The sequence below is a fragment of the Carlito syrichta genome, unplaced genomic scaffold, assembly GCF_000164805.1.
Source record: "Carlito syrichta isolate Samal-C Ts95f unplaced genomic scaffold, Tarsius_syrichta-2.0.1 Scaffold301850, whole genome shotgun sequence".
NCBI classification, from domain to species: Eukaryota; Metazoa; Chordata; class Mammalia; order Primates; family Tarsiidae; genus Carlito; species Carlito syrichta.
This window is the reverse complement of record NW_007245946.1, coordinates 306890-324757: the sequence shown is the minus strand read 5'-3', so window position 1 is coordinate 324757 and position 17868 is coordinate 306890. Positions and strand designations below refer to the sequence as shown.

At 51.7% G+C, this 17868-nt stretch overlaps 1 protein-coding gene across 1 annotated transcript in view; it reads left to right on the top strand.

Moving 5' to 3' along the window:
• The window catches only part of GPR132 (G protein-coupled receptor 132), a 34521-nt gene that overhangs the window by 3912 nt on the left and 12741 nt on the right, over positions 1-17868 (top strand). Inside the window, exons 2-3 of the mRNA XM_021711069.1 lie at positions 1504-2640; positions 4781-4851. Of these exons, the coding sequence (XP_021566744.1) occupies positions 1504-2640; positions 4781-4851 (1208 nt within the window). The remainder of the gene's footprint in view (positions 1-1503; positions 2641-4780; positions 4852-17868) is intronic.

The following is a 17868-nucleotide window of genomic DNA, read 5'->3' as shown; positions in this document are numbered from 1 at the left end:
CCACCGCACTCCAATCTGGGCAACAGAGTGAGACTCCAACTCAAAAAAAAAAAAAAAAAAGATTGGGGATCTGTAAGGGGATCAGTAAGGCTGTGCTCCTGGAGGCTCTAGGGGAGAGCATATTTCCTTGCCTTTCTTGGCTTTAGAGTCTGTCTGCATCCCTTGGCATGTAGCCCCTTCCTCCAGTCTCAGAGTCACAGTGACTGACCAGGCTATTTTGATACTATCCGCTCTGATCTTCTCTTCTTTTTCCCTCTCCACATTTAGGGACCTTTGTGATTATGTCAATCCTGCTCAGATATCCCAGAATAGTCTCTTTATTTTATTTTATAGCCAGTTAGTCAGCAGTGTTATTATCATTATTTTTTTTGAGAAAGGAGGATTTATTGAGAGGATAGAAAAGCTCCCACAGTGGGAGGGGGACCTGAAAAGTTGCCCTAGTCAGCAGTGTTTATCTAGTCTGCACCCTTAGTTTCCCTTTGTCATGTGACCTAGCATAGTCACACATTCCAGGGGTTAGGATTTGGACATCTTTTGGGTGGGGTCCTTATTCTGCCTACCACAGGATAAGGAGTATCATGACAAAATGATAAAAGGGTCAATTCACCAAGAAAACAGAACCCTTTTTGACGCCTATGCACCAATTAACAATGACTACAAATACATAAAGCAAACCTTGCAAGAATGATATGGAGAACTGGAAAAATTCACCCTGGCAACAGGAGCTGTGAGTCATCCTTCTCAGTAACTGATTGTTCAAACAGGCAAAGAAGTGGTGAGACTAGAGCTGAGGATGGGACAGGGCCCAGGCTGGGGGGGGGGTAGGGATGGGGTGGGAGTGAAGTAGGTAGGGCTCTGGAAGAGGGAAGTGGGAGTGCCTAACTCCAGACTCACCTGAGAATCTGCATGGGAGAGCCCTTGTACGGCAGCTAGAGAACTCTTTCCCAACACGCAAGCAACATATTTGAAAACTGGCCCCCGTGAGTGGCAAGTCCTCAGCACTGCCCAGCCCTTGTCCCCTGTCCATGCTGCCATGGAGGCCGGGGGAGACCCACGATCCAAGTATCATTTTTTAGCATCTACTTGGAAGATTTTGTTTGTTTCAGGAGACAGGGTCTTGCTCTGTCACTCAGGCTGGAGTACAGTGGCAGTCATAGCTCACTGCGCCCTCAACCTCCTGGGCTCAGGTGATCCTCCTGTCTCAGTCTCCTGAGTAGCTCGGATTACAGGCCTGTGCCACCATGCCCAGCTAATTTTTTTATTTTTTGTAGAGACGAGGTCTCGCTGTGTTGCCCAGGCTGGTCTTGAACTTCTGAGCACAAATGATCCTCCCACCTCAGCCTCTGAATGTGCTGGGATTACAGAACTTCATTTGGAAAATTTTGAAACACCTGGTGTGTCTAGTCTGGAGTTGCCATAAAGATCCTTCTCTCTTCACACCATAAGGCCTCTTCCAGGTGGTTCCCAAGGACCCCCGTCCTCACCCTTGTCTCTGTCCCACAGGAAATGCCACCCCAGTGGCCACTACTAGCCCCTTGGCTACCTCGAACCACTCCAACAGTAGCTGCACCATGCCGTACGAGGACAGCCGTGTGGTCCTGGTGGTGGTGTACAGTGCAGTGTGCACGCTGGGGCTGCCTGCAAACTGCCTCACAGCATGGCTGGCGCTGCGGCAGGTACGGCAGGGCAACGTGCTGGCAGTCTACCTGTTCTGCCTGGCCCTCTGTGAGCTGCTGTACGTGGGCACGCTGCCGCTCTGGATCGTCTACATCCTTAAGCAGCACCGCTGGATGCTGAGCATGCAGGCCTGCAGGGTGACCGCCTACGTCTTCTTCTGCAACATCTATGTCAGCATCCTCTTCCTGTGCTGCATCTCCTGCGACCGCTTCCTGGCGGTGGTGTATGCCCTGGAGAGCCGAGGCCATCGCCGCCAGAAGACCGCCATCTTCATCTCCGCGTCCATCTTCGTGCTTGTGGGGCTGGTCCACTACCCAGTGTTTGTGATGGAGGACGAGGAGACCTGCTTCGAGACATCGCCCATGGACAGCCGGACCGCGGGGTACTACTATACACGCTTTGCTGTGGGGTTTGCCATTCCACTCTCCGTCATCATCTTCACCAACCACCGCATCCTCAGGAGCGTCCAGCAGAGTGTGGGCTTGAGCACCGCCCAGAAGGCCAAGGTGAAGCACTCGGCCGTGGCCGTGGTCGTCATCTTCCTGGTCTGCTTCACACCCTTCCACCTGGTGCTCCTGGTCAAGGCCGCTGCCTTTTCCTACTACCGGGGAGACTACACCGCCATGTGTGCATTTGAGGCCAGCTTGTACACGGCCTCCATGGTGTTTCTGTGTCTGTCCACAGTGAATGGTGTGGCTGACCCCATCATCTACATGCTGACCACAGACCACTCCCGGCAAGAAATGTCCCGGATCCACAGGGGGTGGAAACAGTGGTCTGGGCAGGCAGAGGCCACCAAGCTCACAAACTCAAGGGACTCGGAGGAGCCGCGGTCACCTACAGTACTCATAAGCCACTATGGCTTCCCCAGGCCTGTCCACCCACCAGGGTTACCACAGGGTCCAGGGGGCTCACTGTGCACCCCCGAGAGGCTGGTGGAGGAGAACTGTGCTGCTGGGGAGGGTGCTGGGCGGGCGTCCCGGGGGCAGGAACAGGGCTCCTGTCTACTGAGCCCACTGGCCATGACATCTGTGCCACCTCCAGACTACATACTACCGACTTCTCATTCCTGAAGCCACTTCCTCTGTGATCTCTGCCCGTGAGTATCCTGGTCCTCAGGCTCTCCCACGTGACAGATGGCCAGTGCTGAGTGATGCTTCCGGGCTGCTGGAGCCCAGAGTGTGTGGCAGGGAGGACATTTTCCTGGCAGTCAGTCTGCTAGCTCTCTTGGCGGCACGCTGGGAGTAGAGGCTGGCTGGAGTGCTGGGTGCTGCCCGGTGGCATCTGTGGTGACTTTATTCTGTGCTCTTCTGCCACGTCTCTGGGCTCTGCCAAGGGCCACCCAACACCCTGGCCTGCCCGGTCACCACGGGCAGCCCACAGCCTCCAGGGGTTGGAGTCCTTGTTGGGGCTGGCTCTTTTCTGAGCCGGGGACCCCTTGGGGACTCATGGGGCAGACTAGTCAGCAGTCCCTGCTCCCTGAGGGTTGCCCAGAGGCCTAGGCAGGGAGCGCAGGTCAGCAGGAGGCGCTGGAGGACACCCTGGGCAGGAGTAGCATAGCTGGAAGGGGCTTGGAATTCCCAGACTCGGCACCAGGGAGAAGCTGCCAAGGGACCCACGACAGGCAGATGACTCTGGCCCTTGGACCCTGGGCCCCACCAAGGCAGGAACACACAGCAGGGCTGCAGGACACTGACAGCTGGCATCCCAGACACCTCACGGCCCGGAGTTGGACCATGGCTCTGCCCCGTTGGACGAGCCTTGCCTAGGCCAGGTCACACTGATGCCTTGGTTTCCCCATCTGTCAAATGGGCCAATGATACCTACCTCACTGGGTCATGGTTACCTCTGCCTCAGTCACGGCACACACCATCAGACCACAAGGCAGTGGGCATTGCCTGGGGCGTGGTGCAGGGGTCTCCTTGGAGACCACATGGGCCAATGAGCTAAGCCACAGTCGCCTTCTGCGAGGCTGCTGTGACTTGTTCCAGCTTGAGAGGCATTAGGTAAAGACATTTAGAAAATCCCTTTGGAGCCGGGTGCGGTGGTGCATGCCTGCAATCCCAGTAACTTTGGGAGGCCGAGAGGAGAGGATTGCTTGAGCCTAGAAGTTCAAAACCAACCTAAGCCACATAGAGAGCTCTCACCTTTATAATAAATAAATAAATAAATAATTAGTCAGGTGTGGTGGCACTTGCCTGTAATCCCAGCTACTCAAGAGGCTGAGGCAGAAGGATCGCCTGAGCCCAGGAATTCGAGGCTGTGGTGGCCATGATCATGCCACTGCACCCCAGCCTGGATGACAGACTGAGACTCTGACTCAAATAAATAAGTAAATAATAGAACATATGTTTGGAAATAAAAGTACATTCATGTTCATCCCAGCTTCCTTTATACGTATATGTCTCTGTGTGTGTGTGTGTGTATTTTTTACTTTAAGTAATACTTTTATGTTTGTTTGTTTCAAGTTGGAGTCTCACTCTGTCACCCAGACTGGAGTGCAATGGCACGCTCCCGGTCACCCCGGGGTTGACCTGCTGGGCTCCAACGATCCTTCCACCTCAGCCTTCCAAGTCGCAGGAACTACAGGTGCACGTTACCACGCCCCAGCAATACTTTTAATTTTTTTTAATTTTTATTTCTTATTTCAACAGCTTTAGGGGATACAAGTAGTTTTGGATATATGATTGCATTGTATAGTGGCAAAAAAGCCTGGACTTTAAGAGTACCAGCCATCCACTGTGCATCTTGTACCTGAGAGGTGATCTGGTGATTTTTCATTCCTCTATCTCTCCCTGTCCAGCTTCCTGTTTTAAAAGAAACGAGGCAGTATTACCTTAGCAGGTTGACACTTCTCCCGGGACAAAAGGTATGGCTACCATCAAGGACTGAAAAGTGGAAGTATGTTCTGGGACAGTCTGGAATATTCTGGGCTGGGGAAAAGCAAAAAGTGGTGCAAGGGATCACATCACATTCAAGGTGGATCTGAGTCCTGTGGCTACTGCCACTAGTCGCCATGGACTCGGTGGCTTCAAACAACACCCCAGTTCCCATACAGCCTTGGAGCCCAGAGTCCCCTTTCTCATCTTCTGCTGTCTCAAAGCTACGGACAGCAAACTTGGCTTCCTGGGGGGCAAAGGAGTGACATCATGTGCTGGGGACACTGTGGCTTGGGTGAGAGCTGCACAGACATGCCAGTGCACAGTGGCAATAATGTGACCAGTCAGGGAGGTCGGGAGAAGGAGGCCAAGTGGGGGCTGGGGATTACAAGGGAGGTCTCGAGGGTGCCTGGGAGTGATGTGTGGGAGCCACATGAAATTAGAAAATAGATATCCAGGTCAGGTGTGGTGGCTCAAGCCTGTAATCCCAGCATTTTGGGAGGCTGAGGTGAGGGGATTGCCTGAGCCCACGGGTTCGAGAACAGCCTGGGCAACTTGGTGAGACCTCATCTCTACAATAAATCAAAAAATTAGCCGGGCATGCTAGTATGCGCCTGTAGTTCAGCTACTTGGAAGCCTGGGGTAGAAGGGTAGCCTGAGCCCAGCAGGCCTGGTCTGGATAACCATTTTCTTTTTTTCTTTTTCTGAGTTGGAATCTCACTCCGTTGCTTAGGCTGGAGAGCAGTGGCACACTCAGAGTCACTGCTCTCCACGCCGAGACCCTTGGGGCACCAGGTTGAAGCCCTTCAGGACAGGTCTGTCTCCCCAGGTATCCCCTGTCCAGTGTGGGTGGGTGTGGTGCATCTTCGCTCACTTGTTCCCCACTCATCACTCATTCATTCACTCCTGCCCCTCCCTCACCCATGCACCACCCACTCTCCCACTCATTCATTCACTCCTGCCCCTTCCTTATTCATTCACCACCCCCTCACCCACTCCTGTTCACTGCTGCTCCCTCCTACATCCCTCCATAAAGTGCTCCCTGCACACCCCAGTGGCAAGAAGCCACAGTGGTGACCATGTGTTGTCCTGCAATCCACATGGAGAGGTGAGGACTGAGGAGGGGAGCCCTGAGCCCTGTACCTTGCCCTCCCAGACAGGGTCCCTGGGTGGGGAGACACCCCTGAGGACACTGGTGAGTTCTCAGCTCCCAGACAGGGCCCATGCTTGAGCAGGCCCCTGGTCCCTGGGTGATGATGAGAGGGACAGATGGCCACACCTCTTCCTGCACCTTTGCCTGGCAAAACCCAGCTAGGCCTCTGAGCTGTCAGCATTTACACATGCCAAGTGATCTAAAGCATCTACTAATCCAGTGGATGGTTCCGCGAGACCCGCTCCAGCTTCCTCCTGACAGAAACGCCTGAACAGTGGGGCATGGGCTGGCTCAGAGGGACCCGGGCTCTCTGGGATGTGGTGTGTCTCAAGAGCACCAGCCAAAATTCTCCCCTCTTGGACCACCCAGTTCTGCCTGGCACTGTGAGGGGCTGAGGACCCCATGGGGGTATGGCCCAGAAAGTGATAGCAAAGCCCTGGAAAGTAGGCCTGGAACCATTTTGTAGGGAATTCTGGGATCCTATTGCCTCTAAGGAGCACAGTCCCAGAAGGCCAGCTGCTCCCAGCCCAAAGCTTCCTGGCCTGTGGGAGGGACATGCCAGGGGCCCTGGCCATGTGGGAGCAGCACAGGGGCATAAGGGGGTGGGCACTCACCAGGACTCTGGAGTGATGGACGTAGGGATTAGTGTACGGCACTGATAGGATGGCGTGCACCCCCAGAGAGGACGCGATCCCAGGCGACCTGGATGCTCCTCTGAGACTGTGCACAAACCCCCAAACTCCCGAGGAACAGCTCACTCTGGATGGGTGGCTTTGCCCTCATGGCTTCCCCACCCATGATCCGGGAATGGTGACTGAGGTCCACCCACCTGGTGAGGGCATCCGCTGAGATGTCTCTCCCACACTTAGGTTTGCTGCACACAGTGGGTGCTGAGACATGAAGGCCGAGGTTCACTTTGACTTCCCCAGTGGAGGAACCTGCGAAGGTAGTTCAGTTATGAAAAGGTCAGTTCAGTTATGAAAAGGTCAGTGTATCCCCAGTAACAGCCTTAGAGGATGCCGGGCAGTGGGTGGTGGATGGTACCCGTGGGCTGGGCTTTCCCGCAAGTCGCTGACTGCGGCCTCCAGGAGGCAGCACTGTGACAGGCACCTGCAGGCCTGCGCCACGTGACTCTGTCGGAGCCCAGGGGATGTGCTGCTGCTCAGTCCTCTTTCTGCTGAGGCTTGCCCTGGCTGGAAGCCTCAGTCCTTCCAGACCTTTCCGAAACACTCCCCTGCCTGCGTAAGCCCCTGTGGGAAACACACACATTGCTTTGTGCATGTGTTTTACCCAATTTTTTATTTTGAGATAATTTCCAGTGTACAGAGAAGTGGCAGACATAGGACAAAGAGTCCCCGGTATTCCCTCCCTACAGCTCCCCCATTGCGGAGCCCGCCTGCGTGCCCGGGTGCACTTCCTCTCGCCCACCCTCCACACAACTGTTCTCTGCCCCACTGGGAATGGGTTGTCGACCTGATGCTTGCTCCCTCCACACCCCGGGGAATAGTTCCAAAGTAAACAAAATAGTTCCAAGTAACTGCAGTCAACCTTAAACATCAGGAGCCAATGTCCCCATAGACTCTGCAGAGCCAGGCCCATGCCCCCGTTGGTGCCAGCCTTCATGGGTCTTTGTGGAATGGCCCACACTTTAGCTTCTTTTGTCTCCTGCAGTTGCTGTGTTTCCAGAAGGAGACCCCTGGAAGCGAGCCTGTCTTCTCATGGCCTCCCACTGGAGGCCCATGGAGCCCATCCGGCCACTGCTGGGGCTGAGAACACGCTCACTTGGGTATGACGGTGACTGCCAAGAGTCCCCACTGAAATGTTAGCAAGCATTTTGCATTCACTAATTAGTAAGTAATTATTACATAGTTTCTGGGGAAAGAATTTGAGAATTTGAGATTTCCTCTAAGAGGTCAAGTAGTAGGAGTTTCCTTTGGCTCTTCCAAGCCCATGGGCAATGAAGAGTGACCTAGGTGGATGCTTTGCACACAGCTAACCTTGTGTTTTAGAAACCCCAATCTTTCCAAGGGACTGCTAGCAAACCTACCCAAAACTGCCCCAGAGGGATAAGTTAGTTAGTTTTTTTTTTTTTTTCCTTCCTTGAGTCAGGGTCTTGCTCTGTTGCCCTGACTGGTCTTGAACTCCTGACCTCAAGTGATCCTCCTGCCTCAGCCTTCCGAATTGCTGAGATTACAGGTGTGAGCCACCAAGGTTGGCAAGTGTTATCTTTATTATCCCAGACAGCAAAATTTGCCCTCTACCTGGACAGAGACCACTGTGGTGACACACGAGTGATGATGAGGACTACATGTGGACACTGGACACACACAACCTGAGTCCACACCCCAATTGCCAGCTATTCTGGGACCCTGGACAAGTGACCCAGCCCCTCTGCCTCACAGTCCTCATCTGTATAATGGAGACAATAACAGCGTCCAGATAACTGGTTTCTTAGGAAGACCAGTACAGAATGTGCCAATGGCCATCTCTGTGGGAAGGACTGGTGGGCGGCAGGCAAGACCAGCAACAGCACACAATCACACATGTACACACACACGTATTATACCCAAAGCACATGTACACATGTGAACACATATACACTCACATGCATGCATATGCCCACTCACATGTGCACATATGCACATACTGTCACATACATACACATGCACGCATACATGTATACTCACCACGCACACATCCACACACATGTACACGTGTGTGTGCATGGACACACTCACACCTGTGTATACATACACAGCACGCACTTACACACTCACACACACACGTGTACTCACATATATGTACACACATGCACACACACACCAAGTTGGGCATGTTGGGACACGCCCCCCAACGATGACCTGTCACTGTCCAACAGTCTTTTCTTCCTGAGTGAGCGTTGTCTTCCTTTTCTATCACCACAAACTCAGCAGTTTCCAGCACCGCCCATCTTCGTAACCTGCAGCCTGCAGGCCAGATGTGCAGACAGTGTGGTGGGTTCTTGGGCTGGAATCCAGGTGGTGGCTGGCCACTCTCTCACTGGAGCTCAGGGTCCCCTGCCAGGCTTGTTCCTGTCCCTGGCAGAAAGCAGTGCCCTGGGGTCACCGGGCTGAGGTCCCTGCTGCCTGCAGCTGTCTTCAGGGGCTGCTCCCTGCTCCTAGAGGTCCTCACCGTCCTTCCCATGGGTCCCTCCCGCCCCCCTCCCCATCTTCACACCAGCCTCAGGGTCTTGAATCCCCCTCCTGCTTGGAACTCTGCCTCCCTCCAGTACTTGCTGGAGAGTATGCTCCTCTTTAAGGGCCCCTGTGCCAGGCTGGGCCCACTGGGACTCGGGGTGTTCAGCTCAGCTGTGCCGGATAGCACAGCACAGTCTTGGGATGATGCCTGCCCACAGCCACAGGTTCTGGGGGTTGGCACAAGGGTATCTGTGGGGGATGCATTCTTAGGATCCTGCCTGCCCCTGGGGTGCTTAAAATGATGGTACAGCTGACACGTGGCCATCTCATGGACTCTGATGTCAATGAATGTTTAAGTCACAGGACTGGGTGCGGGGCCAGGAGAGGGCCTCATAGGAGAAGCAATTTGAGGCCCGGGTTGCTGGGCACCCCAATGTCTGGAAGGGGAGCAGAGGGGGAACGTGTGGGAGCTTTGGAGGAGGGAATTGGGGCACCCCAGCATCTGGAGGGGGGCAGAGGGGGAAATGTAGGGCTGGGGAGGAGAGCATGGTGCACCCCAGCATTTGGAGGGGAAGGGAGGGACATGCAGGGCATGGGAGAAGGGCGTGGCAGGACGTGGGGCACCCCAGCATCTAGGGGGAGCAGGGGAGGTCATGCAGGGTGTGGGAGGAGAGCATGGGGCACCCCAGTATCTGGAGGGGAGCAGAGGAGGAATACGGGGGGCATGGGAGGAGGGTGTTCGTGCAGTGACCAACGCAGGAAGGTATGACAGGGGAGTGGCCACTGGGAGAGTTGAGAGGGGGAGACGTGGTGTGGCCCTTCGTGGCTTTGAGAGCAGAGGAGGCCACCAGACTAGGGAGGCCTCAGAGGCCTTGGGAGCATGAGGGAGAGGAGGCATGCAACCTGAATATGAGACCAAGGACAGCAGAGGAACGTGGCTGCGGTGTGGGGGGGTGAGGTTCTGGGGTGGTGAGTGGGGGTGACCCAGTGTTTTGGGACAAGCAAGGCTCAGGGTGGGGCAAGGCTTGTGACAGATGTCCCGAAGAGCAAGAGGTGGTGCCAGGCAGCTGAGGGGCGGCAACACAGGTGGACACAGCCAAATGGGCACGACTGAGCCCACACTCTCTGAGGCCACCACCCAGCCTGCCAGGTTGTGCCTGGGGAAATGGGGGCTGGTTGCTCGTGTAGTCTCCCAGGTCAGAGGGGTATGGGCCCGAGGGTTGCCCACCTGAGCTGCCCACTCAAGTCTGGCGGTATTTGTGGGTCCGGATGTATTGTCCATGTGTAGCAAAAGGTCACCCTGAGGAAGGGGGCCATCATAGCATCTTTGGGGCACCAACCATGACCCTCGCCTGCCTCTGAGAACTGGACTCCTGTACCAGGAGGTGAGGCTCCCTGCTTGGCTGGGGCGGGTGGCACCAAGGCAGATGCCTGGCCCCGGCAGGCTGGTTCTTAGGGCACCTAGGAGGCCTGGGCTGCTCCCTGGACAGAATCCAAAGTTGGGGCAGGAGTGTCTACAAGCAGGAACAATGTGGCTGGTGGACAGAGGTCCAGGCAGAGGGGCAGAGAGGGCTGTGGCCCAAGACCCTGCAGAGAGAGGGCATGATGGGTCAGAACCACACCTGCCCACAGGGGCTCCATGACTCCCAGACTCCTCCTTTCCTCCCCCAGCTCTCCTTTCCTGTGTGGGGTGAGTGGGCAGGTATTTACTGCAGCCAAGCCAGCCTGAACCTGGAAGGGGACACTTTCTACCATTTAAGTAGCAGCAGCTCTGCCAGTGCTCATGGCTCTTTGTGACAAAAACATGAAAGAAAAGAAGAAAGGGGCCAAGTGGCTTGGTCACAGGGCTGAGGTCCAGGGACTGCTCATCTGTCAGGGGTGTTCCCACCGGTTCTCTGGGACAGGCCTACAGTCTGGCCAGCTGTTGGACTTCCCTCTGTACCTGGGCTGAGGTCTCCCACCACTCCCCCCAGCAGCCCGCCCAGGGCAAGATCCTCTCAGGGAAGCCCCACTGTGGATCCCAGGTGGAGCCCAGGAGGAGGTGGGAGGCGGGGCGGGAGGTGAGGCAGGGGAAGGGGAGTGCTGTAGTGAACCTCCTGCCTGTAATCAGAGCCGGGCACATGTGCACCAGGCCACCCCACTTGAAGTGCTTGGCTGTGAGACTGAAAAGCCAAATGCTTTTTTTCTTTATGAAAAACACTTTGTGATTTGCCTAGATAATGTACAAGCATGGGGAGGGACTCCAAAGGAACAAAAGGGCAGACTTGGAGCCTTGCAGGCCACAGAAGCCCACCACCAGTGCACCCCCACGGCCCCCAGGGCTGGCTTCTGGCGACTTGACCTTCAATGCTTCAGTGAACGCATTTATTGGAGGAAAAACACAGAATGCTCCATGTGTAAACACACGGGACACTGATTCTGCGTGGCCGTTCAGATCAACATGGCATCGGTCCCCAGATCCCGGGAGACTCCTGGAGGCCCGGAGTCCTTCACCGCGCCCCTCTGCCTGGCCTGAGCTCACATTGGTGAAATTGGCCACGACTCTCCCTGAACAAAACGATCGCGGGATCACTCTCCCTGCTGACTGTGTACTGCGTCGGATAGACCTGCCTCGTGTCTCCCCAGTCTCCCATGGGTGGACGTCTGGGTTGCTTTCAGTTGGGGCAGTTGATATGGTTTGGCTGTCCTGCCAAATATGTGGAAATGTGAACCCTAGTGTTGGAAGTGGGGCCTGGTAGGAGGTGACTGGGTCATGGGAGAGGGTCTGGTGGTTGGTGTCGGGTCATGGGAATGGGCCGGTGGCAAGCGACTGGGTTGTGGGTGGTCCTGGTGGGAGGTGACTGGGTTGTGGGGGAGGTCTTGATGGGAGGCAACAGGACTGCAAGGGTGGGTCTGGTGGGAGGTGACTGGGTCCTGGCACTTTGGGAGGCCGAGGCAAGAGAATTACCTGAGCCCACGGGTTCAAGACCAGCAACTTGGCGAGACCGCATCTCTACAATAAATCAAATTAGCTGGGCGTGGTGGCGCACGCCTATAGTTCCAGCTACTTGGAAGGCTGAGGCGGAAGGATCACCTGAGCCCAGCAGGTTGAGGCTGTGATGGCCGTTGAGTGTGCCACTGCACTCCAGTCTGGGCGACAGAGTCAGACTCCGACTCAAAAAAAGAAAAAAATAGCCACGTGTTGGCAAGAGCCGACACTGCCCTTCTCTCCCCGTTCCTCTGGCCTTACGGGACCCTCTTTCCTTCCTTCCACAAGGGAAAGCTTCCTGAGGCCTCACCAGAAGCTGGCAGATGCTAGTGCCATGCAGAGCATGAGCCAAATAAACCCCTTCCTTTATAAACTACCCAGCCTAGGGTCTTTTTTTATAGCAACGCAAAACAGACTAACACAGGCTGTCAAATACAGATGAACATCTAAGTAAGAAAAAAAAGGTTTTACGTGGGACTAACATACGAGAAGTAGGACTGCCGTCAGAACAGACATGCTGACCAGGGAGGCCTCTGTGCGGGGAACAGAGGGGAAGGTTAGGGTTTTACTGGGGAAAGAAGAGGCGACGCAAGCCGTTTTGAGAAAAAGGCCACTGGCATGGGCAGCATCTCACAGGAGCTGGAGGGTTCTGCTGGGCGTGTCAGCTGCTGTTGGTGGGACTCGTGATCTGGGAGCTGGGGTAGGACCTGGCACCTTGGGTGGGGTTTGTGAGACTGTGTGTCCCTGCATGACTGACATATAAGCTGCACTTTGGAAATGCTTCCTGTGACAGTTCCTGTTATCAGGCAAATCACGCGTGAAGATCCTCCCTTTCCTGGTTCTCATCTGCCAGGGTTTGAGGCAAGTGACTCCATTTTGAACCTGACAACTTTCACAGGGCTATGATAAACTTTGCCACAGGCCAGGTGTGGTGGCTCACACCTGTAATGCCAATATTTTAGGAGGCCGAGGTGAGAGGATCACTTGAGTCCAGGAGTTCAAGATCAGCCTGGGCAACATAGCAAGACCTCATCTCCACAAAATTAAAAAAAAAAAAACTTAACTGAGGCTGGGCGTGGTGGTTCAAGCCTGTACTCCCAGCACTTTGGGAGGCTGCGGCGACAGGATTGCCTGAGCCTGCGGGCTCGAGACTGGCCTGGACAACATGGTGGGACCTCATCTCTACAATAATTAAAAAAATTAGCCGGGCATGGTAGCACAAGCCTGTAGTTCCAGCTACTTGGAAGGCTGAGGTAGAAGGATCGCTGGAGCCCAGCAGGTCAACACTGGGGTGGCCATGAGCATACCACTGTACTCCAGCCTGGGCAAAGAGTGAGACTCCAACTCCAACAAACAAACAAAAAAAACTTAGCAGGGCATGGTGGCATGCACTCGTAGTCCCAGCTGCTCAGAAGGCTAAGGCGCATCACCTGAGCCCAGGTGGTCAAGGCTGTGGTGAGCCGTAATCGTGCACTCCAGCCTGGGTGACAGAGCAAGACCCTAACTAGAAAAAGGAAACAACCACCTTGTTGTTTTCTTGTACATCTTCTTGTGAACACGTGCATGCCTTTCTGGTGGTCACATACAGAGAGAAAGAACACTGAGTCCCAGGCAATGTATGTGCCCAGCTCTGGTAGGTTCTCCACAAGACCTCTAATGCGACTGTCCAGGTCATGACTTCCTTGTTCTTCAAGTTCATCTTGGCTCTTCTGGGACTTCTGTATTGCCATATAGATTTTAGGATCAGTGTGTCAGCTCCCATAAAAACAAGCTGGGATTGCATTACATCTGAAGATGAATTTGGCGATCTCTGATATCTTTACAACAGATCCATAAGCCTGGTACATTCTTCTGTTTAGATAGTTGTTCATTTCTCTCAGCAATATCTTGTAGTTTTCTGTGTAGTTCTTGCATATTTGTTGTTCAACTTATTCCTAGGTGCTGATGCTTTGGCTGCTTTGGAAACGATATTATTTTAAAAGGTGTTTTATTTTATTTTAGAGTCAGAGTCTCACTATCCCCCAGGCTGGAGTGCAGTGGCATGCTTACAGTCACTGCAGCCTCAACCTACTGGGCTCAGGCAATCCTTCCGTCTCAGCCTTGCAAGTAGCTGAAACTACAGGCGAGCACCACCACGCCTGGCTAATTTTTTTCATTTATTGTAGAGAAAAGGACTTGTCATATTTCCCAGATTGGTCTTGAACCCGTGGGTTCAGGCAATCCTCTTGCCTCCGCCTCCCAAATTGCTGGGATAATAGGCGTGAGCCACTGCACCCAGCCTAAAAAGGTATTTTTTTTAAAAAATAGGTCAATCTTGGAATACATTCAATGTGGTGATAAGTAAAAAGGTATTTTATAATGGCTACTTGTATATAGAAATATAATTGACTTTCCTGTGTTGACTGTGTATCTGCTAAAAAGAAAAATCTGTGACTAGTTAAGTTTAACAGAATTTTAATTAAGCAGAAAAAAGATGGGCAGCAGTCCAGACCAAAAATGGTTCAGAATGTTCCACCTAGCAACGTAAAGGCTTGTATTTATAGCCAGAGAAGAGGAAACGCCACACAGAAGTAACCTGATTGGTTGCAGTTGGCAGTTTGCCTTCTTTGGTCATGTTTTGGCAGCTTTCAGCCTCTGATTGGCTGGAGGTTCAACTACTATGATTGGCTGAGACTTGGCTACACGTTACAAGTTGCTATTCTTAGGTTAGGATACAATTTGTTCACACATTAAGTTTGATTACAGCTCACATATGCAGGGGAAGCTTTTAGGCCAAACAATTCAATTTAACATGTCAGATAATCCTGCTTCTTTATTTTTTTAGCTTAATTTGTTTATTATTATTATATTTTGGTTTATATTGCCTGGTGTATATTTTCCATTCTTTTTCTTTCTACCTTTCCTTATCCTTATTTTTTAATTTTTGGTAGAGATGAGGTCTGAGTTGCCCCAGTCTAGTCTCAAACTCCTGGCCTCAAGTGATCCTCCAGCCTCAGCCTCCCAAAGTGCTGGGATTACAGGCATAAGCCACCATTCCCTTCTTATTCTTTATTAATTTGAATGGGTCATTTGAAGTCTTTCGGATTTTCTACATTCAAAATTTTACCTTCTGAGATTAATGACAATGTTTCTAGAGAGAAGAAAAAAAAAGATGTTAGTTCTCCTTTGCAAATCCTAGTAACTTCTATTCCTTTCTCTTGCCTTCCTGCACAAGCCAAGTCCTCCTGCGCGTGGTGGGGCAGGCACCATCATCTCACTCCTGGTAATGGGAGAACGCTTTATCGCTTTCACAATTTTGCTATTCATTATGGTATTTCCTGGGGGAGTTTTGTAAACACAGATGGCCTCTGACCTGTGATAACTTAACTTACAAATTTGCAACTTTACAATGGTGCAAAAGCAATCCACATCCAGTAGAAACCACACTTTGTGTACTGACACAAGCATTCTGCTTTTGACTTTCAGTACAGTAGTCAATAAATTACATGAGGTCTTCAGCACTTTATTATAAAATAGGCTTTGTGTGACATGATTCTGTCCAGCTGTAGGCTAAGATAAGTGTTCTGAGAACATGTAAGGCAGGCTAGGCTAAACTATGATGTTGGGTAGGATAAGTATATTAAATGCATATTCAACTTATTTTTGATATTTTCAACTTACAATGGTTTTTTTTTTTGGACATAATTCTGTCCTAACTCGAGGAGCATCTGTATATATTTAATTTTACTTATAGTCTATAGCAGTGTCTATCATTTTTTGTTTTTTTGAGAAAGCAGGATTTATTGAGAGGACAGAGATGTTCCCACTGTAGGAGGAGACCAAAGGGGTTGCTCCAGTGTCTGTCATTACTAAGTATACATTTAAGTTTACTTGTAGTATGTTCCAATGTCCCAGAGAACTCTGTCTTCCCACATCCACACTGGCCAAGGGCTTGGCCAGATGTGTTCCAGCCAACAGCACATGGGCACATATGACCCAAGCAGAGCTGTAAAGAGCCCAAGCGCTGGTGCTGCTAGCAGTTCTACCACATGGGATGGATTCCTGGAGAAGGCACAGGGACCCACCATCATCCCTGCCAAGACCCAAACGTTCAGTGAGCCCAGCCTCATGGGTAGAGTAAGCTGACTCTAATCCAAAATGCCAGCAATTCAATGGCCACTGTTTGAAGGTACTATGTCCAGTGAATTTTGTTATACAGCAAAAGATAACTGATATTGAGGTAGGTCTCTTTTATCCTCTTTTTTTTCCTTATTCTCAGGATGGTCTTCCAATATCCTGTATTTCTGTAGATTTTTTTTTTTTTTGAGTTGGAGTCTCACTCTGTCGTCCAGACTGGAGTGCAGTGGCCGCTCCTGGCCACCACAACCTCGACCTGCTGAGCTCCAGCGATCCTTCAGCCAAGGCCTTCCAAGTAGCTGGAACTACAGGCGCGCGCTACCACACCCAGTTAATTTTTTGATTTATTGTAGAGATGAGGTCTCACCAACTTGCCCAGGAGGGTCTCGAACCTGTGGACTCAGGCAATCCACTCACCTCAGCCTCCCAAGGTACGGAATTACAGGCTGAGCCACCGAACCTGCCTTCTGTAGATTTTTCGTGTTATTTTTGTAAGCTCCCAAAACACCCTCTGGGGCCAGGCATGGTGGTTCACACCTATAATCCCAGCACTTTGGGAGGCCAAGGCCAGAGGATTGCTTGAGTCCAGGAATTCAAGATCAGTCTGAGAAACATAGCAAGACCTCATTTCTGTACCAAAAAAAAATTTTAGCAGGCATGGTGGCATGTACCTATAGTCCCAACTACTTTGGAGTCTAAGGAAGGAGGATCGCCTGAGCCCAGGAGGTTGAGGCTGCAGCGAGCTGTGATAGTGCCACTGCACTCTAGCCTGGGTGACAGAGTGAGACCCCAACTCCAAACAACAACAAAAATATCTGTTGGGATCGACTGACAATATAATAAATGTATGCATTACTTTAGGGAGTAAATAAAAACACTAGCCTAGACACGGTGGCTCATGCCCATAATCCCAGCACTTCAGGAGGTGGAGATGAGAGGACTGTTTGAGTCCAGTAGTTCAACAGTAGCCTGGGCAACTTGGTGAGAACTCATCTCCACAAGAAATAAAAAAATTAGCTAGGCATGGTGGTGAGCACCTGTAGTCCCAGCTATCCCAGCTACTTGGGAGGCTGAGGCAGTAGGAACACCTGAGCCCAGCAGGTCAAGGGTGGGGTAGCCGCGAGTGTGCTACTGCACTTCAGCCTGGGTGCCAGAGTGAGGTCCCTACTCAGAATAAAAAAATAAATAAACCTGACATTCCTGGAATAAACCCAACTTGGGTGGGATGAAATACCCTGTTTGTCAGTGTATGTTCACCAGAGAAAATGGCCTGTAAAGGTTTCTCTCTTGTCATGGCCTTTGCAAGTTTTAGTATCAAGGTTATGTTAGTTTGTAGAGCGAGTTGGTAAGAATTTCCTCTGTGATCTAAAAGACTTTGTATAAGATTGCTGCTATTTTGATTTGAGTCTTTAGAGATTCTAGTTCTTGCCATTGTTTCCTGAGTACATTGATTACTGTTACTGAAAAATCTTTCTGCCTTGGGAATAGTGTTTAAAAAAAAGAGAGGAAAATCTGATAAATTCAACATTGGGGTAGCCACAGATTTCTACTATGGTTTTTGTCTTGTTATTTGGTCCTGTGTTCTGGCATGCCTGTTAATATTTTATTGACTATAGCTCACAATAATTTATTGCATACTTTTTAATAGCTAGAAGAAAGAACTGTGATTGTTCCCAACACAAAGAAATGTCTCAGGTGACGGATATGATGAGTACCCTGATTTGATCATTACACATACATACATGTATTGAAATACCACACTACACCCCACAAATATGTACAATTACACATCGATTAAAAATAATTTAAAAATTATATCGAGCCGGGCTCGGTGGCTCAGCCTGTAATCCCGGCGCCTTTGGGAGGCTGAGGTGAGTGGATTGCCTGAGCCCGTGGGTT